The sequence below is a fragment of the Electrophorus electricus genome, chromosome 3 (genome assembly GCF_013358815.1).
Source record: "Electrophorus electricus isolate fEleEle1 chromosome 3, fEleEle1.pri, whole genome shotgun sequence".
NCBI classification, from domain to species: Eukaryota; Metazoa; Chordata; class Actinopteri; order Gymnotiformes; family Gymnotidae; genus Electrophorus; species Electrophorus electricus.
In genome coordinates this window covers 23,228,945-23,256,919 of record NC_049537.1, presented here as the reverse complement: position 1 = coordinate 23,256,919, position 27,975 = coordinate 23,228,945, and the positions used below count along the sequence as shown (strand labels likewise).

The following is a 27,975-nucleotide window of genomic DNA, read 5'->3' as shown; positions in this document are numbered from 1 at the left end:
TACCCAAAATTCCGGGTGACACATACCGAAATGTTTTTTTTACCACATTAACCAGAGCGACAAACATATGCAGACACTAGGTGGCAGAATTACACAATATAAGTTGAAGGCATTTACCAACTTGAATTTACCTAGCTTGCCCAAGTGCATGTGAAACTTGAGATACGTAGCTATACTCCTTACAGTAGGCTATAGAACTGTATCAACAGGCTGTTGACACAGCTCAGTTGCCTTCAGTGCCTTATCTACAAATGCAAAGTGCAGCCCACCGTAGAAACATTATAATAACATTTAATTTTAAATAGAAGATTTTAGATATTTATTAATTACATTATAGGCATATTATGCACTTATTTATTTAAGTTCAATATCAAAAATAAAAAACTTTCCCGTTTTAGATATTGTTTTCACGATTCTTTTTTGATCAAATAAATCCGTAAATCACTGGGCTCTGCTTTATAATGATGACGAACTTCAGGCGATCATACTGACGTTCCAACTGCTCTAAACTACTCTGGCATGGGGTCTCCATGGAAACCGGTTTAGTTGGTGCAGTGCGTTTGCGTGGTATGTAGCTGAGTCGAGTGGATTGTTCTGCTAGCCAGCCTGTGTTACTGATAACATTGGCCAGTCCTCTTATTAAATAGCTAGCTAAGACATTTGTAAGTTAGCATCATATTCGAAATCCTGTTCACTATTTGGATATTAGATTCGCTGTATATATAATAATATGGATTTTTTGTCTAATTGGATGGCGATATCGTTCGCCTGTAGCTAGTTAGGATTAGCTGGTTCGACAGTTTAATTTTCATCTTACTGATCAAGGTTACACAGCCAACGCTAGATATATAGCTAGCTAGATACCTGGCTAAGTTAGGTAGCTAACTAACTAACCGAATTCACGTAGCAGTTAGCTAGCTAGTCACCTAGTTATGCTAGCTAGCTAGGTTAGCTAACGCTAACTAGTTACCTAGGGCAGCTCGACTACGGTTTGCAGACGCAAGGAATGTTTAGTCTGGTCGTTGGTAGCTACACCCGATGAACGCAACCTAGCTCGCAATGGAATTTAACTTTAACATGTTACTTTTATCTCGGAGATCTTGTGAGCATAAGTTATATTTCAAATAGAAAAGACTAGCTATTAGGTAGGTAGCTGTTGATTCATTTATCAGTAATTATATAGCTTGCTGTTAGGCAAGGATATTTGGTCCAGATAGCCAGCGACGCTTTGCCTCTAGTCATTCCAGGTATTTGACAGATGCGGCAATGGGAAGGCACGCTTTGATGCAGTCAACAATATTCCTTACCAAGTTCAAAATTACTTATTTCCAGGAATCCCAGCTATGTGTTGCGAGGTTTGCGAATACTGGTGCCTATTCGTTTTTGAGAATGGGTATGATTAGAAGCTTCTGAAACAAATGAATATCTCTACCACCCAATAAATTAGTTATAGCTAGCTACTTAAGTCTTTGTAACCTGAAGGAGGTTTTTTTGTCGTGGGAGGAACAGCTCTTCCTATCAAAGAAATCATCGTTCACAGTTAAGAAACCAAAATGACAGAGCTGTAAAATTGCGTCCACCATTTCCATTAAGAAGAAACGGAGAACAGATGTTTATCGGCAAAATGACTCTGAGTCAGTCCAGTCTGTTTGGACAGATAGATGACCTACAAGATCTTACATTCATCGAGAGACCGATACGCAGGAGCCTGAAGGTATTCGTGCACTTTCTTAGTACAGAGGATTCTGTTTTCATATTTCTTACCTTTCCATCTTTCATGGGATTTACGGAATTGGCAGAATTATTTCGGAAGAATTATCCCACTCTAAGACAAAACGCGTGATAATAGCATTTATTTGATGGCATGCCACCTACACATGCTCTGTTTTGTTTTAAATGGATGGTTAACTTGAAGGAACACCTGAGTAAACATTTTACTACAGTAACTTTGTGTGCTGTAAGAGTGATTCGTTAATGGTGAAAAGGTGGGTTTTTCTGATGGCTTAAATTCATTTAGAATTTGCTAGGTTAAGCTTCATTTAAGACTCAAGAGTGCTCATTCAGAAGCACGGTATGTGAGGAGTTACTTCTGTTGTAATCGGTACACGGAGGAGGCTAGACACGGCTATTAGCTTGGATGGGGGTTGCCCACATCGCTTTACTGAGTGACGCAGTTTCTGTCAGCTGTCCGCATCACTGCCGCGCCTCCTCTCTTTACTCCACTGCGGTAATATCTGCCATAGCGAGGATTTCTAGCGTGGACAGTGACCGCGTACCCATTTTGACTGGATATTCTTTTCTCGTCATGGTTTCAGGTTTTCATTTCGTACGACCAGTGTGCTGTAAATATTTTCTGTTTAATTTTCTTTTGTGTTTGAGCGGCTTAAGAAACCACCCAGCACCACAATTAGTATTAAGTTACTCTCATCCCTTTTTAGTCGAGTATTTTTACCACGTACTGCATGAAAGAAATTTTGCGTACACGGGGGCGGGTGTTTTCTATTCCTCCTATTTTTTGTAGGGAGGTTCCAAAAACATTCGGCTAATGAGAGAAGCCCTGAAGTAATAGACTCGTCACCCACATGGCTCCCGTCCCCCTCACTTTTCTTCCCACGCAGTTCATCGTGCTTCGCACGCTGCCTCGCTGCAAACCCCCTCACACGTTTGTCTGAGTCATTTTAAGCAGTAATAGAATCGTTCGTCGTCCGTCTATTTATTTCATATGCATATTCCTATTAGCATAGATTTATTTTGGCGCGAAATATCGTGATAGTCTACATGTGCGCATGGATTATTTGATGCATCGTTGCCCATGTTTGAAATCCCTCAAATTTCATTTTCAGCTTTTGTAGAAAAAATAAACCCTTGCTGTTTAACTGCTGGGTTATGATTATGTATGATTTGAATTATGATTGTGTGTGTGTGTGTGTGTGTGTGTGTGTGTGTGCGCGCGCGCGCGCGCGCCCGCCCGCCCGTCCACGGGCACGTGATTTTTCAGACTGCAGAAGAGATTGACAAGTTAACCGTAGATGAAGATCTGAATGACATAGAGCGTGCAGTCTACCTCCTCAGGTAAAGAGAATGGCAAACACTGAACAAACATAACCAGAAAAAAATTGTTTTGGTTAATTTATTTTCACTATTTCCAAACAGTCTCAGATACAGCATCTTAATATCTGAATGTTTGATTGATTGGTGGTTTCACTGTACTCTTTCTTGATCATGGCTAGCATTACATTACTTATTCCGGATAGTCTATTTCAGTTTTGACCCGTCAACCTTCGTTCCACTTAATACTTGTTTGGTGCCAGAGTGGACAGTAAAAACTAGCTAGAACAAAGCTGGATTTGGGTTCAGTTGAATACTTCATAGCCCCATCACCTCCTGCCAACACCTTTGGCTCAGCAGGTCAAGGCAGGCTGTCTCATCCCCATTGTACAGACACCTTAGGAATTCACCTAGTAAGTGACCTTTCACTGATGTTTCTGGCAAGACTGTGCTAGTCTGTGAACCCACTTCTAAACCTATGTGTTACTGACACTTAGATGCGCAGGTACAACATCCGCGCTACCTGATGGAGGATTTGAGTGTAATAACATTGTATACACTGACTCTGATTACTGGGGAGATTGTGAGATACTTTTATTACATTTCCATAGAACTAGTATTGTAGGAGCATCATCTCATATACTCACTCACACAGCATGTGATTCATGCTAATAGTTTCCATGTAAGATGAGAGAACCTTGTTGAACACCTTTGTGTTAATACAGGTTTTTAACATCTCCAGTCTTCCAGTTCAGAAATTATGTAGTAGGAGCACACTTTTTTTCTAGTGCAGCTATATTGATGCTTTGAAAAAACATGTAGATAGACTGACTAGATGTAAATTATACTGAAAACCAAAAATGACACTACTCTGTTTTGGTTGTTGGTTCACAGACCAGTGGTTGGATGGAAATTGGATTTTACGTTTTTTGCAGGTTTTTACTTGAATGTAGACTGCAGCTGTCAGAATAGGTTTTGTTTATGCAGGTTCCTCATACCCACTGTTTGAGGGTGTCATTCTTAGTCTGTGTGTCCCTCTTTAACCTACAAATCCTACATAATACTCCTTCTCTGAACTAATTAAGTGCCAGAGTCATTCCATACCTCGGTTCCCTTGGGCAGCAAACTAGTTCTGAGCACAATTTAATTGTCCCTGTTGGCTGTTACTTGGTGCTTAAAAGCAGGCTGGTGGCAAATCTGTGAGATGATAGCAAGGAGAGTGCTTGGGAAGTTGTGGATGATCAGTTGAAAGGATGCACAGTTGAGGAGGGAGTCTGTCATTAGGATTACAATTATATGAATGTGATACTTCTTTGGTGAAAATAGCAAATGGATGACTTTTTGACTGTAGACTGTTGAAGAGGCTTCTGTTAATGCACTTAAAGGATATTATGTTTTTTATATTATTGCTAGTATCTCTCATTTTCTGTAGTATCTCTCATTTCTGATCTAAGAATTAAGCTGCTGCAAAGTTATGAGTATATGGACATTTATAAAGCAAGTATGATATATTATTCTATGTTCATTTCTAAGTAAATTGCCTACATCAGAATATTAACGTATTTTATCTATCTCCCTGCTTATGTCAGAATGTTCATATATTGTTTCTGACTGAGTTTTATATATATTTAGGATTTGACATTTCTGTTAAATCTGAACATCTGTGACAAGTGACCTAACGAAAGACCTTTGGTTGTTTTATGGAACTGAAAAAAACAAAAGAAATATGAATATGTTCTATTGTGTCTCCATAATATATAATTCTGTGGAAAAAGTTTTTATGAAAGTAAATCTGTAAATGTAGCAAATGAGCTTGAGACTTCTTGTTCACATTCATACAATGGTGAAATACATTAAGCCAATGGGCCTGATGTCCTTTGGTGTAGGAAAAAAAAGCCCTTATTACTCAATTTGATTGCTGGAGTCTCACTTGAAGGAGCTCAGCATGAGAGAGCTTTAAGATATGCACCTTTCTCACCACAGTGCAAGTCCTACTCAGTTCAGCCTAAGCAAAAGTTTAGCTTTGTAAGGCCTAGCTGAGCAGACTTTGTGTTATTGTGAAACCCAAGTCTGCTTTGCATACTTCATTGGCTATTCAAATCTAATTACAAATGCATTTGTGGTTCTTTTTACTTTCTGCCTGACCTCCAGATGAGGTCTGGCCTGAACATTCATGTGCATCCTGGGGCTTTGCATCATGTTACTAGAACTCTCATCACCTGGTCTTTAGTTGATTAAGTTCCTCCTCTGCTTGTAGATACCAGCTGCTCTGTACCCTTCATAGTGCCTCAGTCAGCGAGTCCATAGGCAGAGCCAATTCCAAGGTGCTGAATGTTATTGTGCATATTCAAGAGGTGCATCAACCCTGACCGCATTACCTTCATCTTGGCAGCGGACAGGGCTTTTTCGTAGTTATTAAGTAATCCGCTGCCAACAAAAGCCACTGGAGGACAGCCCACTTCTGAAAAAGTAATGAATACCTGTTTATGGTTCATTATTTAGAGCAGCAGCCCATGGGGGACTGAGAGACAATGATCTCTTCTGGGGAAGGAAGGAAGGCTGTTTAAAGATGTAAAAACTCAAAAAACAAAATGAAACAAAAACCCTATAACCCTATAACACTATAGCCATATCACTCCATTGAACTTTGACTTACTTCGTCACTGCACCAAACCAAAAAAAAGATTGTTCTTATAGTTGCAATTGTTTACATCCATCAACGATAGATGTGGACAGCTGGCATTTAGACACATGGGGGAACTTTCAAAATAATGCACCCGAAATCATTGGTTTGATTGTTCAGTGCTCCATAGAGGCAAACCACAAGAATAATTCAGTAGCACTTGATGCAAGGGAGGTAATTCACTTAGCTGGCAATCAAATGTCCTCTGTCTCCCCATGAGTCTACTAAAAGCTGAGGGACAGCATAGAGGGCTGAAACTGAACATCGAGGACTGAGTCTGAAAGTGTACAGTGGTGTGAAAAAGTGTTTGCCCCCTTACTGATTCCTTATTTTTTTGCATGTTTGTCACACTTAAATGTTTCAGATCATTAAACAAATTTAAATATTAGACAAAGATAACACAAGTAAACACAAAATGCAGTTTTTAAATGAAGATTCTTATTATTAAGAGAAAAAAACAATCCAAACCTACATGGCCCTGTGTGAAAAAGTGATTGCCTCCCCTGTTAAAACATAAATTAACTGTAGTTTATCACATCTTTGGAAAGCTGAGTTCAATTTCTCTAGCCACATCCAGGCCTGATAACTGCCACACCTGTTCTCAATCAAGAAATCACTTAAATAGGACCTGCCTGACAAAGTGAAGTAGACTAAAAGATCCTCAAAAGCTAGATGGCATGCTGCGATCCAAAGAAATTCAGGAACAAATGAGATACAAAGTAGCTGAGATCTATCAGTCTGGAAAAGCCATTTCTAAAGCGTTGTGACTCCAGCAAACCACAGTGAGGGCCATTATCCACAAATGGTGAAAACATGGAACAGTGGTGAACTTTCCAGGCGTGGCTGGCCGACCAAAATTACTCCAAGAGTGCAGCAACAACTCATCCAAGAGGTCACAAAAAGACCCCACAGCTACATTTTATTTATTTATTTATACTTTAAAATGTATTAAAAGAATGTTTTCTTGCAACTTTATGAAGAACAGTAATCATGTTTTTAAAGAAGCATTGCTGCTATTTCTAGATGTATGGTGATCATTTGGCTTTTAAACTGATGAAAAGGAATGCACTGAGTTACTAATGTAAACCTGGTGATAGAAGATGCCTTGTTTGTAACTCTCATGGACTCTGAGGTTTAGAGAAATGTGAAAATTGAATGTGCTGAGCTGTGTTGTTGACTTGTGTCTTCGCCAGCTCCGGTCAGGATGTGCAGCGAGCCAGCGTCATCGTCAACCTGCCAAGCCTGGTGCGCCAGAACCCAGCAGAGACCTTCCGCAGGGTGGTGCCAAAAGTCAGGGTGGGTCAAATTCTGCTCCACCTCCCTCTCCTCAGCCCTCAGATCAGGCTGTACCGCACTGCTGCGCTATGTTTGCCAAATGATTGTCCAGAGCTTTTCCCTTTCCCAACGCTCTGCAGGAGGTGCTACACGTAGCTGGGGCGGACATGCAGCTTGCTGCAGCCGGTTCTTTCTTGACTGTCCTCCAGGATGACATTGTCCTCATCCAGACGCACACCCACTCCATCCTGCAGATAGTTCTTCTCAACCTAGACCACAGGGATGGAGGTCAGCACCTTTTGAGTGAAACTGGACCTCTGTGATGGCCAAAGGCCCATTTCTAATCCTGAATCAGTAATGGAGGAACTTTATCAAACCTGAAAGAATAAACATTTAGAGGACATTATTATTGGAATTCAAATGCTTTTTGTCTCACATTTAGAGATCATTTGGATTGCATCCAGCTTTCCACCATTTCTTTCACATGTATGCATCTGCTAGCAATGCATTCACTGCTGTTTAACTGAAATGGAACCTGGATTTTCCACTAGTTCCATGTTTTGTTTTTCCATATTTATAATAGTGGTCAGCAGCGCTTGGCTAGAGACTCTGTTATCAGCTATTGATGCTCTACCAAAAGAAACTATCAGACAGGAGGTAATGCAATCTTTTCCAATTTTCCCATTGTTTATTTATGTACTGGTCTGTGGTGTAGGAAATAAGTGGGAGAAAGCAGGTTAAACTTCTCTTCATCTGCTGTGACCTGATTGTGTTTGCAGATCCTGAGTCCACTGGTATCAAAGGCTCAGCTTTCCCAGTCTGTCGCAGCCCGTCTGGCCAGCTGTCGCATCCTGGGGAAGGCTGCTGCCAAGTTTGAGTCATCAGTGTGAGTTTGTCAAAGTTTCTGTTTTCTGCCTATTTGGAAAATATGTTGGCACATTTCCACCATTCTTGACATCTCATATCTAGGAACCTCTTCATGTTCCACACATACAGTAAGTACTAGTATGCAGTAAAGTTATAAATAGCTGGATTGTTCTCTGTAGAAAAATCACTGTCCAGCAATGAACTATAATTGTAATAACTAAAAATAATTTAGTAATGATTAAGTGGCACGCAGAATTGATTCAAGTGCATCTTTCAGACTGTTGGCAGCAGAAAATGGAAGCATGTTCTCATGCACTTATTAGACACTTATTCAAAAGTGCTTCAGAGCATCATAGGTTGAGAGAAGACACTTGAACATATTTACTAGCACTTATGCAAATGTCAGTTTTACCACTTTTGATAGATGGATAAAAAAAAAAACCTTGGTTCAGCCTGGTGACGGGCAAAACAACACATTTAAAGTGACCATTACCTTAATATCTATACAAGTTATGATGTGCAGTGTCCCGCAAGCAATAAATTCCTGTTTGCTGTGCCCCACCCCACAGAGTGAAGAAGGACCTGCTGCCTGTGGTCAGGTCGTTGTGTCAGGACGTGGAGTACGAGGTGCGCTCCTGCATGTGTCGCCAGCTGGAGAGCATCGCCAGGGGAATTGGGTAAAAAGAGAGTTGGGTCTTCCTTGGGTCTGAATGGCCTCATTACAGCACAGGAACTTGCCCAAACCCTCCACTCCCTGCCTGAAATAGTCCTGTTCTAATGTTTTCAATGAGCTGCTATGGTTTTATTTTTTCTTTTTCTTTATTATTTTTAACAAATGAAGGCCAGTGGCATTATTGGTCAGCTTCAGTTCCTGGACATGCCTTATGTATAAGTATTCCAGTCACATGATGGATGGATGGATAGAAATTTTCGTGTGTGTGTGGAGATATGGAGATATGGATAGATAGATAGATCTATATCTATATATCTATATCTATCAAACATGCGTTTTCCCACAATAACTCAGACAAGGCTAGCTAGTTCATCTGTTAGAAGCCGAGAGAGAGGGAAAAAAATTGTGAATAGTGGTTCTTTGATATTCAAAATAAAATCACTCAGCTGTAAATGGTTTGCTTCAGGTGTGCAAATACTAGATGCAGACTGACTGCATGCTTACAAGGCATTGTCATACTATGAGACTCGCCTCATTTTAGTCCCACTAGGCCAGAATAACCTCTGTCTGCCAGCTTACAAAAACTAGCCTATCCTACCTTCATTTGAATGGGAGGGCGCATGTTAAGACAATCATGTTCATCATTGCATGGGTGACCAAGCATAGGATTGACTTACTGAGTGGCTATATTGGTGTGTTCCACAGGTGCAGAATGTTTAGTGTGGTATGTCTTTCTCTTTGTTCCTATGCACCAGTATGGACCACACAAAGGTTGTGGTGCTACCAGAGCTGGTAGAGCTTGCTCAAGATGAGGGAAGCACTGTGAGACTGGCAGCCTTTGACACCATCATCAACCTCCTGGAAATGTTTGACAGTGGTAAGCTGAGTATACCATTTTGTTTTATAATCCAGGTGTGGTGTGGTTTTGTTTGTTTGTTTTTGTTTTTGGGGCATGGAATACAAAGCTTTTTCACTTGTGTTGGAGTATAATGTGGACAATACTCAATGTGTTTATCTACACCATATGGTGTAATGCTTCATTTCATTCACAAACAAGGTCAGTCTTGCAGAAAAGCCCTCTTTCTTCCTTTCTTTGAGGAATAAGTGTTGGAATCACTTTTTGCAGCTAGGCAAATGCAGAGATAGTAGTGGAGATGTTGAGTTGGAACCCATAATACTGGTATTAAGCAGCCTTCAGACCCCCTTAACACATTCTACCACACTGGTCCAGTGAGCAGGTACAATGTCCATTATTGTACCTGGTCTTAACTCATGTTCACACATTTACTTGTAACTATGGTTCCCCAGAATGTTCTTTTAGATGTTCATTTACAGTCCTTGTTCTGGCCACGCCTCCAGCCACTGCTGCCCCGCATGTGATTCTTCTTCTGGACTTCTGGAGCCGTGCGGCAGGCCCACCAAGTCACCAGGCACCACAACGGACAAGCAGTGACAGTTTGTGTGCTGACCAGAGAGGAGACCACACATCAGTCTCACACAGCCCTCTGTCCTCTCACCCTTTCTCCACAGACGACAGGACGCGTGTTATATTTCCCCTGGTGAAGACATTCTGTGAGAAGTGTTTCAAAGCCGATGAAGCCGTGCTGGCCTCCCTGTCCTACCAGTATGGCAAGATGTGCCACGGTCTGTCTGGTGGGTGAATTAGTTGTACATGCTTGAGATCAATGCCCACAAATGGAAAAATGTACCTTGCTTTCAATTGGAAAAGACACTAAATTTAAACATTAATAATTGTTTATTTTAAACGTTTTATCAACTAGTGATGTTGATTAAAAGCAGGTGAATTACAGAGAAATTGTATTTACTTAAGCAGTGAATGTTAGTGTTACTGTTCTACAGAATCTCTGGCTTTGAGGCTTGTAAACTTAGTTTCTTTGCTGCTAATGCAAATCAGTCAGTTCAATTGGACTGTAGACTGTTATGATTACACTGCACAATTGGGTAAGTTGTATTTTTGAGGATTCATTTTATTATTGAACAAAATGAAAGTTTTGGCTTTGGAGAATGTGCATAATTATTGGGCAACTATTAGTGTGCAATATTATGCAACTAAATGGAAATTCCCATCTCACTTGTTTATTTTCATTTGTTAAAGTGAATAATAAACAACTGAATTTGCATAAACATTTGACTTATTTTATTTTTAAAAAATGGTGATCAATATAGCCATCCTTCTCAATAACTGTCATAAGCCTTCATGAATGGGGTGTCACTTTCTTAATCTGTGGACAATCAGCTTTTTGTGCAGCAGCAACCACAGCCTCCCAGACACTGTTCAGGGAGCTGTACTGTTTTCATTCACTACAAATCTCCTATTTAAGAAAGGCCCACGAGTTCTCAATAGGGTTTGTCAGGTGTGGAAAGGGGCCCATTTAAGGCCTTTACTGGCTAGCCGTGCAGTGGAGTACTTTGATGCATGTGATGGTGCATTTGTCCTGCATAAAAATCATTGGTCTTCTTGAAGGATGCAGACTTTTTTCTGTAGCACTGCTTGGAGAAAGTGTCTTCTAAAAACTGGCAGTAGGTTTGGGAGTTGAGTCCATCTTCAACCCAGAAAGGTCTGTCTAGCTCATCTTTTAATAATACCAGCCCATAGCAGTACCACACCCTCCACCTTGTTGGTGTCTGAGATAAAGTGGAGCTCTGTACCTGTTACTGATCCAGCCACAGACCTATCCATCTGGTCTGTCAAGAGTCACTCTCATCTTCATAGTCTTAAGATGTTTCTTGGCCCAGTCTTGATGTTTCACCTTGTGTCTTGTTCAGTGGTGGTTGGTTTCAGCCTTTCTCACCTTGCCAATGTCTGAGTATTAAACCTTGTATTTCTGGGCAATCTAGGTATGTCTTTGTCTTTGCATATTAATTTGTTTGGGGGGTTATTTTGTATTGTTTTCTCAACATGTTTCTTGAAACCCTGTTGACGTCTTGCAACAAAATGTTTGGTTCTATGCTCACACCCCAATATCTCAGCAATTTTAAGAGTGCTGCGTCCCACTGAAACTTTTTTTTTTTTTTTTTTTTTTTTTTTTTTTTACAATTTTTGACTGAAGTCAGTTAAATCTCTCTCTTGTCCCATTTTGCCTGATGAAAAGAAGCTGCCTAATGATTATGCACACCTTGATGTAGCATGTTGATCATCTCCCTCATTACACAAATACACATCACTTGATGTGCTTAATTCCAAAAAGTTTATACAGGTTGGAGTTGAAAATTATGCATAATTGTGCATACAATGTACATTCAGTTTTCATGCACAAGAACATCAGGTAGTGTTTGGTTCACATTATCTATTTAATCTGATAATAAATGGGCACTGATCATAAATACATGACCTATATGTATGTGTTAGTTCACTCATTATCACAAGCAGTGCTAAATGCACAATCTGAATACTTGTCTTGGCAAACACTAGCCTCTGTACAAAGCCAGCCACTGTGGTCGGATGCGGCTGCTTATTTTTCAGCTTCCCTCCAGCAGCCCAAGGACTAGTTAACAAATCATCCCAGGTATCCTATGTAGCGGGAGAACATGTATATCACTATGGGGGGGGGGAAAATCCCAAAAAACAGTAATATCACTGGTAGAACTGTAGTAAATAAACTGATCAATATGTATGTACATATACATGCTTAATCAGTATACCTAAAAGCAGGTGGTACTACTAATAATAGCTTGTAAAGAAGATAATACATGGTACATGTGTGTGTGTGTGTGTGCAAGTTCAAGAATGTTTTAAATTGTAAGGGGAGGGGCTGAATTTTGATTTATAGAGTGGTGCTTGAAAGTTTATGAACCCTTTAGATGTTTTTATATTTCTGCATATATTTGACCTAAAACTTCACAAGACAAAAATATTAGACTGTCACTTATTTATCGAGGAAATTATCCAATATTACATATTTGTGATTTGATAATTTGGTCAGGTGTTGTCAATCAATGGGATGACAATCAGGTGTGTGTGGGCACGCTGTTATATATAAATAAGTGGGCTCTAGCAGAGTCTAATTTTCAGAACACATGTTTGTGGAAGTGTCTCATGGCCTGAACAAAGGAGATTTCTGGGGACCTCAGAAGAGTTGTTGATGCTGATCAGGTTGAAAAAATTTACAAAACCATATCTAAAGAGTTTGGGCTACAACAGGCTATGTTCAGTTTGTGTACAAATGGAGGAAATTCAAGACCATTATTACTCTCCCTGCGTGTGGTCGACCAACAAAGATCATGTCAAGAGCAAGGCCTTTAAAAGTCAGTGAGGTCACAAAGGAACAAAAAGTAATCTCTAAACAACTAAAAGCCTTTCTCATATTGCTTAAGGTTGATGTTCGTGTCCACCATCAGGAGAACACTAAACAGGGTGTGCATTGCAGGATTGCAAGGAGAAAACTGCTGCTCTCTTAAAAGGACATTGCTGCCTATCTGCAGTTTGATCACACAAGCCAAAAGGCTACTGGAACAATGCTTTGTGGAAAGATGAGACCAAAATGGGTCTTTTTGGTTTACATGAGAAGCGTTGGGTTTGGAGAAATGCTGCATTCCAGGATGAAAACCTCATGCCTTTTGTGAAACACAGTGGTAGTCTCATGGTTTGGGCCTATTTTTCTGCATCTGGGCCACGATGGCTTGCCATCATTGATGGAACGACCAAATCTGAGTTATACCAGCAAATTCTAAAGGAGAATATTGGGCAATCTGTCCATGAGCTGAATCTCAAGAGAACATGGGTCATGCAGCAAGACAACAACCGCAAGTCATTCTACCACAGAATGATTAAAGAAGAATAAAGTTAGGGTTTTGGAATGGCCTAGTCAAAGTCCTGACCTTAATCCCATAGAAATGTTGTGGAAGGACCTGAAGGAAGCATTTCATGATTGGAAACCCACCAACATAACTGAGATGTAGCAGTTTTGTACAGAGGGCTCCAATTCCTCCAAGATGATGTGCAGGAATAATCAACCATTACCGGCAAAACTTTAGTTGCAGTTTATTGTTGCACAAGTATGTCGAACTAGGTACTGAAAGCAAAGGTTCACATGCTTTTGCCACTCAGATGTATAATATCGGATCATTTTCCTCAATAAATAAATGGTCTAATATTTGTCTAATTTGTTTTTTTGTTTTTGTTTTTTTTTTTGTTTTGGTCACACGAGTCCTAAATGTAGATAATCTGATGAAGGTTTGGGTCAAATTTATGCAGAAATATAGAAAGGCTTAAAGGGTTCACAGGAGTACCACTAAGCTGTATGGTTCTTTGGATCTACTCTATTTGAGCTTGGTTATTACAATAATGGTTCTGATCACTTTAAATGCAGGTGGCTAGTGAGATGTCTAATTTAAGTTCGCTTGTGGGGTTTTGTTTTTGAGTAGTGCAGACAAGATTTCTATTGGTATGATTTAACAAATCTTTTTTGTTTTCCTGTTTTTCTTCATGATTAGTGCTACATAAGTGTTTTATTTTTCTAAAAACAACCTTTTTATTTTATTGGTTGGGTTTCCATTGCTTGTGGTGCTTATATTTGTTGTTTTGTCTTATATTTGTTGTATTGTATTAAAATTGCCACCAATTATAATTGAGTCAGAAAAAATTGGAGGGGTGTATAAAGAAACTGTAAAAAGAAAGGGTTGTCAATGTGTGGGCCATATACATTTGCAGTAGTTGTGCTAATGGTGATATTTATCACAATGTACTTCATAGTCTACAGTAGTGGAACTGTTTAAATCTGATTTTATCAGGATGGGTACACCCCTCTGTTATAGAATTATAATGGGCTTAGAATATGTGACTGAACTCTGCTGATTTTATTTTGTGTTTACAGCAAGTATAGGGAGAGAATGAGGACGGTGCTAGGTGGGTGTGTCCCTTGGTCTGAGTGCTCAGCACACCGTGTTGGTCTGATTTCTATTAAGTGGCTTTCTTGTAGAAGGCATATCAGTTTTAAGTTTTAGATGACTATCTAGCTGTTATCATAGTTGGTGGTGAATGCATGTTTGGGTATTTGACTGACTTTTATAATGTATACGGATATGTATGGGTGGATGAATGGACAGATAATGGATAAACCGTCCTGTTTTTGAATGCACAGACCCCCTGACTAGTTTACCTGAGTCTGTGCTCCTTTCTGCCCACTGATGCATTCTTCTTCATGCAATGCAGCGTCTTTCACAGACGAACAGCACCTATGGTTTCTGGAGTTCTATAAGAAGTTGTGCTGCCTGGGACTGCAGCATGAGAATGGCCACTGTGAGAGCCAGCCCTACCCACTAGAGCTGGAGAACAAGTACGCGCTGGTGCGCACAAACTGCGCCTACAACTTCCCTGTGAGTGACTGACTGCACTGCAGCCACCTTCTCCAATCAGCCTAAGCACTTGGATCTTAAGCACTTTTTTTTATTTTTTTATTTTTTTTTACCCAAAATATAATTATCAGCATGAGACTATGGTCATGTTTTGCATCTGTAAGTACAAAACAAAACAGGAATGGAAAGATAAGAACTGAATAAATGCTTTAAAAGGTTATGTTCAATTTCAGAATATTTTTAGCACTTTTTAGTCCTACTGGCTAGCTCTGATCCGTGGAGCACCTTCGTGTCGCACTCAGGGATCAGTGTGATGCTCTGTGAAAATCTGGAGAGAGAGAGTACAGCAATCTCCTGTGACAGCTCTTTGATCTGTGAGCTTGTTGGTGAAAATGAAACCTGTAACTGCGCCATCTGCCTTTGCTGGAGCGCTCATCCGCTTTCTGCACCTGATATAAATAGCGATTGGCCACTCTGCATATGTTAGTGCTTCCTGGGATTGCTTTACAGAGAATGCGGCTGAAAGTTATACTTAATGATGGCTGTCTGTAAAGTTAAAGTAGTTTCAGTCAGTTTCATAACTGCTGATTATGAGAGCTAAGAAATAGATTATTTTTAGACCTATAAAAGCATTGAAGTATTTAGGTCTCTATAAGACTGTATATCTAAATATGCATTGTACAATGTTATAAAATTTTAATATTCAACAAGTATTTGTTAAGCACTCCTGAATATGACCACAATGGTGTTATGACAGCCTCAATTATTATAGCCCCATGTTTTATCACACCATCACAGACAACATTTTTTACTTTATAGACAAAAGCCAAAAGCTGTCTAAAGTAGTTTTATGTTTTAAAGGTGCTGTCCCCTTTTATGATTTCCATTATGATTTCATATTAAATCCAATGAAGTCCTTCCCTCTTGTAATTCATTATTAGATCTTACATTTACATTAGGTCTTACATTTAGATCTGTTTGACAAATCCTGCAATATCCAGTTTTGATGACAATAAAAAAGTCTCTAACAGTTCTGTTGCTGTCTTCTCATGCCCGCCTCACACTCTCAACAGGCCATGATGTTATTTGCTGACCCAAACCACTTCCTGTCTGAACTGTACCGGACCTTCTCAAGCCTGTGTCATGACCCTGAAATCTCAGTTCGGCGGACAGCTGCCGAAGGCTTCCATGAGGTATGAGCTTGGTATCTCTCTCCTTTTCGGCATTGGTCTCACACCTGTATGAGGATTGTGGTTGATTCCTCTCCTGTATGAGTACAGAAGCCAGTTCAAAAACCGAGCAGTTCTAGACTTACACGCACTCATCCTTAACATATTCTACTTAGAATACCTGCAGTTTAGTAGATTACATTGCAATGTGAAGGTTGAAAACGCTGAATAGGCAATTAGGAGGAAGGAGTGATTTAGGTTGCAGCATGTTTATGTGCTTGCAGACACAGCAAATTCATTATTGAGTTGAAACAGTTATTACCTTGTGGGGTTTTTAGTGTGTGTGTGTGTGTGTGTGTGTGTGTGTGTGTGTGTGTGTGTGTGTGTGTGTGTGTGTGTGTGTGTGTGTGTGTGTGTGTGTGTGTGTGTGTGTGTGTGTGTGTGTGTGTGGTTTTTTAAGGTGGTGTTATTATTACCTTATGTAGTCAGATGTCATTTGTGACCATAGGTTTTGAGGTTACTCTGTCCTGAGGTTGAGATTGCATATTACATTCTTTATGCCTTTTTGTGTTACAGGTAGTTAAACTGCTGGGTCCAAATGTGCATTATGTACACAAAGAGCTGATCATCTTACTGCAGGATGATTCATTAGAGGTGGGACCTGTGTGAGAGCGTGTTAGTGTTATATGAGTGTTTATCTGTGCATGCAAATGCATTTTGGTGTGTCTGTGTGTCCGTCTCTGAAGAAGATGCATGCTTCTGCTTGCACTGTGTACATGTGGGTGGATGTGTGTCTGATCGAGTGTCTGCCACTGTGGTGTGCAATTCACTGCTCTCTTTCCCTTGGTATGGGCATGTGTGACATTCGGTGACACTTCCCCTACTGAGCACTCGGGACAGTCTCTCCTCGCAACATGGCAGACAGCTGATTCCTCTCTTTCACAGAGAGGATTGGCCTTGCCTGAAATAGATTTTGCTGGATAGGTTTGAGTGAGCAGGTTAGTTTTCTTCCTTATTTGTGTTATTAGATTATGGATTTCCTTGTCTGGTCAGTCCTTGCCCAAGTTAGTGGTAACCAGTAAAACATTTAATCAGTGAACTCTACTAGGAGGATATACAGTAAACCTGCCTGCAACTGTGTGTGTGTGTGTGTGCGTGTGCGTGTGCGTGTGTGTGTGTGTGTTGCAGACCACTGTGCTTGTGTGGGAAGAGTGAATACACTACTTCTCTGTAGATGACGTTAGGAGCTTGCTATTGTTTGTTCTGTCCTGATCCCTCGAGAGATGTTAGTCACACAACGTATTAGCATTCAGCTCTCTGCCATGCATACAGAACACCCTAACAAAGTCAGTGCTTAGTGGCACTAGTTGTTTATTGAGGTGAGCTTTTTTTTGTCCTGAAGAAATGGTTTATACGTACCAATGTAAATTAAAAACCTTCTTTATTAACCTTTATTTACATTGATCCTATAGCTATGAAATTGAGTTTAAAACATAGGTAATTGGGTGGGTTGGAGGGATGGTATTTAAAATGGGTTGGTGGGTGGCTTTGTGCCTTTTTCCCCAGAAGAAAATGTTTATTCATGATTATTTCTGAAATTTAAGGGAGGCTTTTCTATAGGGCATTAAATGTGGCAATGAACTTTATTTTCTTTATTAAATAATTTCTGTCATTATAAAACATTTTGAATCCTGTCATAAATATATTTTGTATTATCAACAAAATAACTATTGTCTCCAAACTTCAATCAATTGCCACAATCACTGCTCGGTCTGAATAAATGGCTGAACAATAAACAATGTGCAGCCTGTTGTATTGCCATTATTGCAAGTCCAAGTATAAAGAGTGAAATAATGCCACTGCTAAATCTGATCGACCAATGAGAGAGCTGCACAGCTGATAATTAAGTTTGATTTATACACGTCTAACAATTGAACTAATTAATTACAGTTAACTGATTTAGTTTCTTTCCATTACTTGTGTTTACATAATCACATGGTATGTGGCAGAGAGACCTATTTTTCAAGCTCTGTGACCACATGTTGTTCTCACAGATCACTCAGCGGGAGCTGTTGGAATTGATTAATGTTCCCACAGAAAAGATGGGACCTGTTAGAATGCTGTACTGGTACTAATATAGCATGCTGTGCTGGTGTGATGCTAAAGACATGCTGCTAAGTGGAATGCCTAAATAACTGCTTTTTGCAATTACCTCAGCTCAGAGGCCAAAACCATGTTTTCCCTTAAAGGTATAGTCAGTGGTATGAGTGGTAAGGCTCCTTGCTCCAGTTGACTGCTTGTTTCTTGATTATCTATCACTGTTTTTTGACAGGTTCTTGATGCCCTGCTCAATCATCTCCAGGATACTTTGGAGCTGGCAACATCCAGAGGGGAGGGCACAGGACCTGAGAGCAAGGTCCTGTGTGTGTGCGTGTGTGTGCTGGATAGGAAGGACGGGGCTAATAGTAGCTCCCTCTGCTGGCCATAGGCCATAGTTTTTGTGTCCTGTGTTCTTTTAGTCTTTGAAAAAGCTTCTGTTGTGCTTTAGCATTGCCCAGTTTACAGCTCAGTTTCACAGTTTTTCCTCCTGACTTCATTGTGTAGTTTCCATGAAGCTGAAAGCACTCAAAACTGTCAGTTGACATGCTCTCTTCCTCCTGCAGCAGGTGAATGTGCCCGAGTTAGTGCCTGCACTGGTGGCGGCGGAGCAAAAGGCGGCATCTTCTCTACGCTGGCGTGTCCATGAGAAGCTCCTGCAGCGTTACTCCTGCCTGCCGCGTGTCATCACTGGGGACCAGATCTACTTCCGCTTCCTCCAGAGAATGTTTGGAATCATTACTACAAACGTAAGGAGCGTGTGTCTCTCCCCCCCACACACGTGTATGCCCAATGCACATATCTTGACCCAACTTGTTTTTGTCTTCCTAGAGCGTTCTGCCGGTCCAGAGGGAAGCAGCCCGGACATTGTGTATGTTCTTGCGCTACAATCGCAAGCAGGAGCAGCGGCAGGAGATCATCAGCAAAATAACACAGGGTGAGTGAGGCATCACCCAGACTAATGCACATCACAATTTCACTTACCACAAACAACTAAAGTCAATGAGATGCAGAAATCACAATGTGTTTTCCATAAATAACATATTTTTGAGTGGGACTACTGCAAATTTGATTTTATTCATTGAGATTTGACTGGATAATGAAAACCTCACGATATTAGTTATTATTTTAGCTTTATTATTTCTTTGCATTTATTCTCAAAAAATTGCAAAAACTTTTGCATTTATTCTCAATTTTTTTCAAAATACTGATTGATTTTGTATAGTTTGTTTTTTCTTCTTTGTGTTTCTTCTTATATTCTTAAGAACTTGCTCAAGGTAGAAGCTACTGGAACAGGTTACGGTTTCTGGACCTGTGTGAGATTGCTATAGACCTCTTCTCCAAATCCTACTTCTGCAAGTACTTCCTCATTCAGGCACTAGAGCTCGTCAGTGACCCCGTGGCCAATGTCAGGTGACTGCCATAGCCTCACCCTCCCCATTCACACACAGTACCCCTTGACTTCTGCTTGCTGTGTTTCTGTAATGAGTCACATGCCCCAAGACCCATGCCGCTGTGCCCCTGCTCTGGAGCAGACAGTAAGAGCCCTGCCTGTGCTTTCGGCAGGTATAAGCTGTGCCACATGCTGCCCAGGCTGAGGTCCACCATCAGGCTGCCAGCTGACAAACACCTGCTGCAGCAGCTGGAGTTCTGTGTCAGAAAACTGCTTTGCCGTGAGAAAGACAAAGATGTCGTGGCCACGGTGCGCAAGGTGAGGGATGACATCGACTAGAATTCCTTTAAAAGAAACATAGAATCATAGAAAGAATCATTTTTAAAAAGAATTCCCTTTTTTCCTCAGACAGTCTTGGAGTTGGACAAAATGGACATCACTGAACCGGTATGAATTGTATCTACGCTAAGGTTTCTGCTTGCAAATAGTATTTGACTGTTATATGATGAGGCTCTAATGGCTGGGTTTGAGATCTCAGAGCCCTTTTCCCTTATGCAGTATCATAAAAGGCATGAAAGAGACTTGCTGGACCAAAAGAAAGAGAAGGAGGAAAACTTGCTACTTGAAATGGTGAGAGATCATCTCTGTCAATCAGTATAGGATAGCTAGTTGCACCAAATTGTAGTCGAACATTGCAAGGGGGAAAAGAGGTTGAATTTATTTGTGCCTCCATTATCACTTTGAAGGATAAACATGCTGCAAAGCTAGGTGTTTTTATATTTACATTTACATTTATGGCATGTAGCAGATGCTCTTATCCAGAGCAACTTACAAAAGTGCTTTGTCATTTAGTTATAGAATACATACTAACCAGTAGAGTAGGTCCAATATACCAATGATCTAGGATATTGTAGAAATACAGGGATCAATACTGATGCCTAGAAGTACAAAATACAAAAACAGTAAGTACTAGAGTTTGTTAGTCAACATCAGTGTAATAAACAATACCCTACAATAACTACTAGTTTCCGTTAGTCATTATAGGAGCAGAGTTAGTGGTCATTTTTAATATTTCACAAATGGATGGTTCTTCAGTCTGTGTTTGAAGACTGGAAGGGACTCTGCTGTCTGGACAACAAGAGGAAGTTCATTTCACCATCTAGGAGCCAGGACAGAGAATAGTCTCGATATTCAGTTTATTTATCAGAGAATAGTCAATATTCTTTTTTTTTTTTTTTAAATAATAAGTCATAAATTACAAAGGACTTTTGTTGTCTTTTTGTAATATTCAGAGGGTTCCTGAGGTTGTATTCATGCACAGCATGGAAGTAGTGTATTTCAATTTAAATACAGCCCTTTATATTTATATAACAATAAAACCAAATGAAGTTCCAAAAAAACATAGCATCTTTCTAAAGTCACTTCTAAGCACATTATAATCAGCATTGTCAAATGTCAGCTGTGATTCTATTTATTTTTTAACAGGAGCTGTTGGAACGGCAGCAGAGCGAGGCTAAACTGGCCGGGGAGAAGCATGCGGATAAGAAGCGTAAGAGTGCACTATGCAGGCCCACCTTTCAGGCACTGCCCAGCACTGTCACCCAGCTCTATGGCACAGCATTGCACAGTTTGCTGCCTCCACCCTGAGCCACACTAAAGGGAGGGGAGATATTAAACTGAGTAGTGTTTTGACCCCCGGGATCAGATCTAAGTTCATCTACTGTACAATATTTTTCTGCAATTTATGTTCATCTTCATCAGTGATGCACACTCACTTCTACTAAATGGTAGTGTGGCCCTGATGTTTGTTGCAGGAAGAGACAGCAAAACAAGCCTTTCTGGTAGCAAAGGCATGTCAGGATCTACATCTGGGGCCACGTTGTCCACATCTGCTGGTTAGTTGTGTGCGGAAGGGTTCTTGTTTGAGACATATGAGGCAAAATGGAGAATTGGAACAGTTTGGTTGTTTTAATGCCAGTGGTGTTTTCAGGTAAGGAGATGCGAAGAGCGAAACTGGCCCGAAGCCGCTCACTTAGTAGTCACCCCAGCACTCCCAAAATGGCAAACTCCGACAAAACCCTGTAAGTATGGAATTGCATTCAGAAATTATTTTTAAAAATTACTCCTGTCTGTGATGATGCAGTGTATGAGGTATACATTGTAATAAATACAGTGATTAAATTTAAAGAGTATAAATTACTATAAGTTAACAAATTACTTAGTTAAGAGAAAATATCCTGCCGTGATAACAGAGCAAACTTGGGTGTTTCATCATGGCAGTAACAGTTTTACATATTATGTTGTGATGCTGAACACTTTAATCTTATTCCTTCAGATTTCCTCATCTCATTTCTCTAACAACAATTTCATATTTACATATAAAACCTCTGAGTTTATTTGCTGCATTGTTTACTTGCTGGGCAGCCTCAAGTGTTTTGCTGAACCACTGAAATGAACCCACTGTGTCACTGAAGGGCAAGATGTCCTGCATTAGAATTTTTTTCTTATTTCAGGAATGAACAGTATCAAGCCTTGCTTTATGTTCCTCTTTTAACAAACAATATGTGTTCTTCAGAAAAGTCAAAGAGTCAGGAAGTTGTCCTGGATCAGGAAAGAGCTCCATAATACCAATTAATGGTAACTATGGGCAACTGTTCTTTCTTCATTTATAGCTCCTACATATAAAAAGGTGCTTTATCTGAAAATCATAAAAATGTGGGATTATAAATAAGGCTTAAAAATTTCTTCTAAGAAGCTCCTATTCATTCTGCCCTTCTAAAGGGATCTCCTCATTTCTGTTCATTTTCCATGTGTTGGAATTTCTTGCTTAGACGACACCCTGCGACCACACCACTTCAACGTGGCCTCTTCGTCCTCCTCGTTGTCCCCAACTCCCTCTACCTCCTCCATGCCCGTCCTTATCCGCAGCAACACGAGCAGCAATGGCAGCAAAGACATACAGTCCAGGAAACTCACCATGTACGTCTGACCATCCAAGGGACACGGGAAGTCTTAGAGCCCCAGAATGATTCTTTTTATTATTATTATTATTATTATTACTAATATTATTATTATTATTATTATTATTTCTTTGAGTTTATTACATCTCTAATGGTCCATCTGGTCAAAACATAGGCAACATATAGGCTTCTAGTCTGTAACTGTACACCTATTAAGTGTTTCTAATAAAGTGGTTGTCATGTGTTTTTTTGGTTAATAAAGAATAATATGTACAGTGGTTCAAAGACTCTGAGGGGACAAAATGTAAAAGTTTTCACAAATACAAACAGTAGGAATTTTGCATTTTAGATTCCTCTGCTAGTAAATGTTAATGCTACATCCTTCTCCTGCTCCCCCCATTTTGTCTGCCCATTAGACAAAGGAAATCCAATTCATTTGGCATGCAGTCTGGGAGGGAGTGACAGCCACTCAGTTCCAAGGACTTTGGCAAGCTTGCCCATTGTGCAGTAGTCCACTTCCCCGGGCACAGAACATGGAGAAGGAGCCGATGGCTGTTGGTGTACACCCTGGAGACGCGTCATCCGGCGGATGCTGGGGCTAGCCCTCGTTCCTCCTCTGTAGTGGAACAACTAAGCTCCCATGGAGGAGGAAAGGGGCACTAGGATTCTCCTTACATGAATGAAAGCAAACTGATCCATCTCTGCCTTATTCTTGCACCATTTGTCAAAAAAAACAAACAAAAGTAACCAGAGTCAAGGAAGCAGAGTGATGTATTTAATTTATTGGTTCAATTTTTTTGTTTCTTGTATTATAGCATGCTTTGCAAAATCTTCGTTTTATATTTTCCAACCAGCTGTGAAAAAAAAGATGCAGTATGTATTTTTATGAATTGAGCGCCATCTTTAAGAGTGCTGGGACTCTCTGTCCCATCAAAGAGTTTGTGCCTGGTGCATCTTAGCACCTGAGTGATTCATGCCAACCCTTCAGAACCCAATCAATAAAGCTCATGTTGAACATGTCACTTTTTGAAGACATTTTGTACAAATACTTGTAAACCTTTGAATAACTTTGTGGTATAGGCGCATGTATAATACAAGTGAACCAGATCCTTAAACATAGTTATGCTAGGGGAATTACAGGAATTGAGGGACAACCAATTATCATTAAAACAGCATGCAGTTAAGTGTTTAAATATTACAGCATTAGCAGAATTATTTTACAATTAAAAAAAAAAAATTCCCTTTTTTTACGGTGTGTTTCAAATTATTCTAGCCCTAATGCACTGAATATGTTTTAGACAACACAATACTCCTATATTATGTCAAGCTGTAGCTATCTTGGATGACAAAACACAAGCAGCACTATACTAATTTCTCATAATGGGTCTACTTCTTAGTGGGGTCCACCACCCGGCCCATGTGCAGTAGGTTTTTTGTGTCCTCGTGGTAGACAAGGAAGAGGAAGGGCCGATTGAAAGTGAGCCTCGGAGGAAGAGGGTCTGCAAACAGGCTGTTGAAGGACAGGGCATCTGAGTCCCCTCTCTCATCCACAACCACCAAGGCCTTGTGCACTGCCTGAGAACCAGGAGGAAATTTGTCAGTGCATGCTGTTCCTGCCAGAACCATAACATAGTGTACCTATATAGCTCACTTCTCTTTTGCAAAACAGATGGTTTGCTGCTGGTGTTCTCTCCTATCGTATGTCTATATGTGATTACATTCATATGTAACAACAGAAAATTAAAATCCATTGTTTCATGTTTGTTCCCACATTTAAAAAAAAAAACTGAAATAACAGCAACATTTTAACAATAACAGATGATGGAGTAATATCCTTAAACAAGAATCTCTATTAGCTGTTTCTTTGTGTGGTCCCTGAAGAAAATGCAGGTAAAAACAAAATATGGATGCAATAAACAAATGACAGGTGATGTTTTCAGTAACAGAGTTACTCAATACCAGACCAATGCCTCACTGTCTGCTCACTCTTCTGCTCCACCCCCTCTGCTTCCACCCTTGGGAATTGTTAAAAAAAAAAAAAATACCTCAGTGACTTTCAGGTTGGGGCTTTCACTGATGCCAGACAGATCCGCACTGCTCTCAAAGATGGTGGTAATGCCCAGACTGGGCAGGCTCTGCTTCAAAGAGAAAGACCGCTCCACAGAGAATCTGGGCAACTGAACCTCTAACTTCCTGGTGAGAGTGTTTATATATATATATATATAAATATATATATATAAATATATATAAAAATAGGGTAAGTAAAATAGTTCTGTTTAGATTCAGATTCATAGATTGACAATTCAGTGTCAAAAATGTGTCTTATCTGAACTAGCACAGACTTACGTTTTCTTCAGCTTAGAAACCCATCTGAGGAATACTTCCCTTGTCAAAGCCTCATCAATAAAGGTGTAATCGACATCTTCATCTGGCAGAAGGAGTAGCATAGCTGTGTTGTCTGTGCAGGGTAGCTTCAGGATGCCCACTTTCAGCTCTGGGTCATAGGCCAGATAGTGCTTGCCTGAGTGGATCATCATAGGTGCCAAGACAATGTGGTACTTATCAACATAGAATCGCTCTTCCTGAGTGAAGTTGGCATTGAATGGAAACTTCCACTGTCCTGGTAAGGAAGAAGTAAGGAGACCTTACATGTAGATTATTTTCTTATGCAATAGCCATGCATGAGTAGTTTGTTTGTGAGTTTTATATGTAAGCTTTTATATTTTGGTTTTAGAAATTCTTAAGATCTTTCTCCCACCTGTAAAGTATGCCACATTGATAAGCATGAGCTGGTTCTGAGGATCCACGGTGTTGACTACCTCTCTGACCTTGCTCCCAGTGACACCTGACACATATTCATTGATGTCCCTTTTAGCAGCCTGAGCATTGGTGAAATCAACTCCGCGCACATCTGTGCCATAGAACTTCTTCACCTGGCTGCCGAAGCTGGAGCTGGTCTGCACCTGCTGGCTGATCAAAAGGCCTGTGGCCAGGCGCTGGGCTACCTCCTCCCGTAGCTGCTGGAGCAGCATGGGGATGCGGTGTGGCTCGCTGTCCCGCTCCATGGAGGTCAGGCCTAGGATCTGAAGCAGCTGTTTGCGTGTGCCCTCCATGGCTCCCTCTGCCAAGGAGGCCAGGCCCAGGGTTGCCGACAAAGGGGAGACAACCACATTGTCATCACTGCCACTGGCGATTTTGCGGTACAGCCCTGTGGCAAAGTCCAAGTTCTGGCCAGCCAGCTCCTGGACGAAAGTGTTTTGCATCTGGCCCTGAATACTAGCAGCAAGGAGGACTGCACTGATGATGATTGAAAAGAAACCCATCTCCATTACTCCTGTGACCAGAAAAGGTGATAAAAATGTTAAAATATGTTGTTAGAATACAGTGAGTTCAGAGTGTCTTGTGATTCATTCATGAGTCATTTAATACAGTTAAAAGAAAGATGATAGTTCCCTAGTCAGTGTCCCTTGAAATCCCAAATTCTAGAGGACAGAGCCATAACACTGGTGTCATTCTCCAAATTAATTTGAACGTCACTTCAGTTATAAACCAATTAAAGGCAACGTACAGCATTATTATTATTCTTAAATGTAACATTTGCTTTGCAAAGGACTAATTTATTCGGTAATTTCTGCTATTAGGCCTACAAGATCATTGTTGACGATTCAATATCTTAAATCTACGAATATTAGATAGGTCTAGGCTGCATTTCAGAAAATGGTTGTATTTGTCTTCTTGAGCGCAGTTAAGTGTTATCCTTATTCTTAACTAGGTTAACTTTCTCTTCGATCACCACACACAGAGAGACAGACATGACGCTACAAGTGAACAGGTAACTATATAGTTAGTTGGCTAATACCAAAAAGTAACTTGAAAAGGAGTTACATATACCAAGTAGGATAACCAATGTAACCTAATCAAATTTAGACCGCATAAACGTAAATTTAGAAAAGAAATGTGGAATGTTGGTCGTGATAACGTTGTTAAACGTTGCCCGGAGAACCTTAGCTAATCAGATATCTCACTGTTTACAAAACCAAAGGGCAAACGCGAACAAACTTGAATTTTACCGATTTTCAAACTTGAATTTTACTGACAACGTCCGAAAGCACTTCTTGTAAAAATACGGAAATAATATAATAAGGGAAAAGGAAAAATATATATTAAATACAACTATAGAAGGACATTTTTCCTTTAACCGCGTACGGCTACCGTTATACGTAACTCGTTTTTCTACGCAGATCGACGAAGATTCAGTATTGGCGAATCATTATTCCCTTAAAATACCTCCTGTACATGCTTACATAATGACAGCCTCGACATTATGTCTGCCCTACCAAACGCATCCCGTTATAAGTATTATTTCTGGGTAGGACGTGATTTGTATTGGATGTTCACTGCGTATGCTATTAGTCTATTATTAAGACGAATTAATTCAATTACACTCCATGATTAAAAATTGTGATGTAATTACGACAGGCCTGGCAAGTGTCATCCGGCAATAGTGAAATGTAGATTCTTAAACTTACGCTTGACTTGAAGATTTATTATGTTGCTTAATAAGAAAACAAATCACATGCTACTTACAGTTAATCTCTAGGACAGGATAACCGAATTCCAGTTTATATTAATGTAATGATAAGGAAACATTAGACTGGAAATGACTGCAATCCGAAAGAGAGGAATTCGACGCCGTTCTGGCGTTTCACGTCAATAATAAACCAAGCTACGCAAGTAGCGCAAATGCGTGAGTCGTACCAGAACGCAGTCTATTCTTGTTAACCTTTACGCGTATTACTTACAGCCCTCCACTGAGCCAGGAAATCTGATTAAATTAAGACACTTTCATAAAAAAGAACGAAATAAACACATTTGTGGTGTGTTCAAGCCGTAGTGTGTAAATTAACCTAAAAATAAATTTTAGATTAGACCTACCTACTTGATTGAAATTTGCACACAGCTATGCCTAGGCAATGGTATACATTAGCCAAACACTTTTACATCTTAAAGGAGCGAGCAGTCATTTTTATCACCATAAAGTAGCAAACAATATTTATGTAAGTGCTTTTTAAATTTTTTTCTGTAAAGTGCAGCTCACAAGAGATGATGAATCAGATTCCTTTGTAGTACCTGAATGAACCAGTTTATGCTCCATAGATCAGGTCTTCAACAAGGAGGGGGCCATGTTGAAAATTGATTTAGTACAGAATCTGATACATCCAGGCTACTTGGTGACAGTATAATACCTGTTTCATAATGTGAATCACTGGGAAAAAATGACTTATTGCAATTTTTGCAATAAATGTGATGTAGGCCAGGGTCCTTGTGCTGACTCCTTTTGTGTGACTTTACTTTGGAACATACATTAGGCATAAACGGAATGTTGGACCACTGACTGGTATGGCTTTCTGCTTTCTGGTAAAAAGTACTAAATGATGACCATAGGCTGATAATAGTTATAAGTAGCAGTCTCCATACTTCAAGGATTAATTTCT

The 27,975-nt window shown here is 40.1% G+C and overlaps 2 protein-coding genes across 4 annotated transcripts; one reads left to right on the top strand and one right to left on the bottom strand.

The window, feature by feature from the left end:
- The first annotated feature begins 564 nt into the window (after positions 1 to 564).
- Positions 565 to 23,497, top strand: ppp4r4 (protein phosphatase 4, regulatory subunit 4). 3 transcript variants are annotated; one of them, XM_026998931.2, is made up of 25 exons: positions 565 to 1,714; positions 2,999 to 3,072; positions 6,925 to 7,027; positions 7,147 to 7,294; positions 7,590 to 7,663; positions 7,786 to 7,892; positions 8,443 to 8,550; positions 9,302 to 9,423; positions 10,077 to 10,199; positions 14,731 to 14,882; positions 15,935 to 16,054; positions 16,607 to 16,684; positions 18,363 to 18,446; positions 18,694 to 18,876; positions 18,959 to 19,064; positions 19,393 to 19,540; positions 19,694 to 19,838; positions 19,929 to 19,967; positions 20,079 to 20,150; positions 21,006 to 21,069; positions 21,335 to 21,415; positions 21,511 to 21,601; positions 22,096 to 22,157; positions 22,352 to 22,499; positions 22,897 to 23,497. In XM_026998931.2, exons 1-25 carry the CDS (start codon positions 1,610 to 1,612, stop codon positions 22,940 to 22,942), a joined length of 2,583 nt encoding a protein of 860 aa, XP_026854732.2. In that variant the 5' UTR covers positions 565 to 1,609; the 3' UTR covers positions 22,943 to 23,497. The 3 variants fall into 3 exon arrangements, with proteins under 3 accessions (XP_026854732.2, XP_026854731.2, XP_035380111.1); XM_026998930.2 differs by having other exon boundaries at positions 14,719 to 14,882; XM_035524218.1 differs by lacking the exons at positions 7,147 to 7,294; positions 7,590 to 7,663; positions 7,786 to 7,892; ... (17 more) ...; positions 22,352 to 22,499; positions 22,897 to 23,497 and adding an exon at positions 7,404 to 7,574 and having other exon boundaries at positions 6,925 to 7,031.
- Positions 23,243 to 27,209, bottom strand: serpina10a (serpin peptidase inhibitor, clade A (alpha-1 antiproteinase, antitrypsin), member 10a). The gene is made up of 5 exons (XM_026998933.2): positions 27,068 to 27,209; positions 25,239 to 25,814; positions 24,827 to 25,100; positions 24,526 to 24,673; positions 23,243 to 24,055 (listed from the first exon to the last, which is right to left on the bottom strand). The coding sequence occupies exons 2-5, from the start codon at positions 25,807 to 25,809 to the stop codon at positions 23,867 to 23,869; spliced, it is 1,182 nt and encodes a 393-aa protein (XP_026854734.2). The 5' UTR covers positions 25,810 to 25,814; positions 27,068 to 27,209; the 3' UTR covers positions 23,243 to 23,866.
- Positions 27,210 to 27,975: the final 766 nt, after the last annotated feature.

Excerpts from the sequence above, each read along its gene's own strand:
- ppp4r4 (XM_026998930.2), top strand. The coding sequence starts at position 1,610 with ATGTTTATCGGCAAAATGACTCTGAGTCAGTCCAGTCTGTTTGGACAG. Across the intron at positions 8,551-9,301 it reads AGCATCGCCAGGGGAATTGG|TATGGACCACACAAAGGTTG; the intron begins GTAAAAAGAGAG and ends CCTATGCACCAG. Across the intron at positions 19,839-19,928 it reads TCGTGGCCACGGTGCGCAAG|ACAGTCTTGGAGTTGGACAA; the intron begins GTGAGGGATGAC and ends TTTTTTCCTCAG.
- serpina10a (XM_026998933.2), bottom strand. The coding sequence starts at position 25,809 with ATGGAGATGGGTTTCTTTTCAATCATCATCAGTGCAGTCCTCCTTGCT. Across the intron at positions 25,101-25,238 it reads CAATGTGGCATACTTTACAG|GACAGTGGAAGTTTCCATTC; the intron begins GTGGGAGAAAGA and ends CTTCCTTACCAG. Across the intron at positions 24,674-24,826 it reads GTTTCTAAGCTGAAGAAAAC|GAAGTTAGAGGTTCAGTTGC; the intron begins GTAAGTCTGTGC and ends CACTCTCACCAG.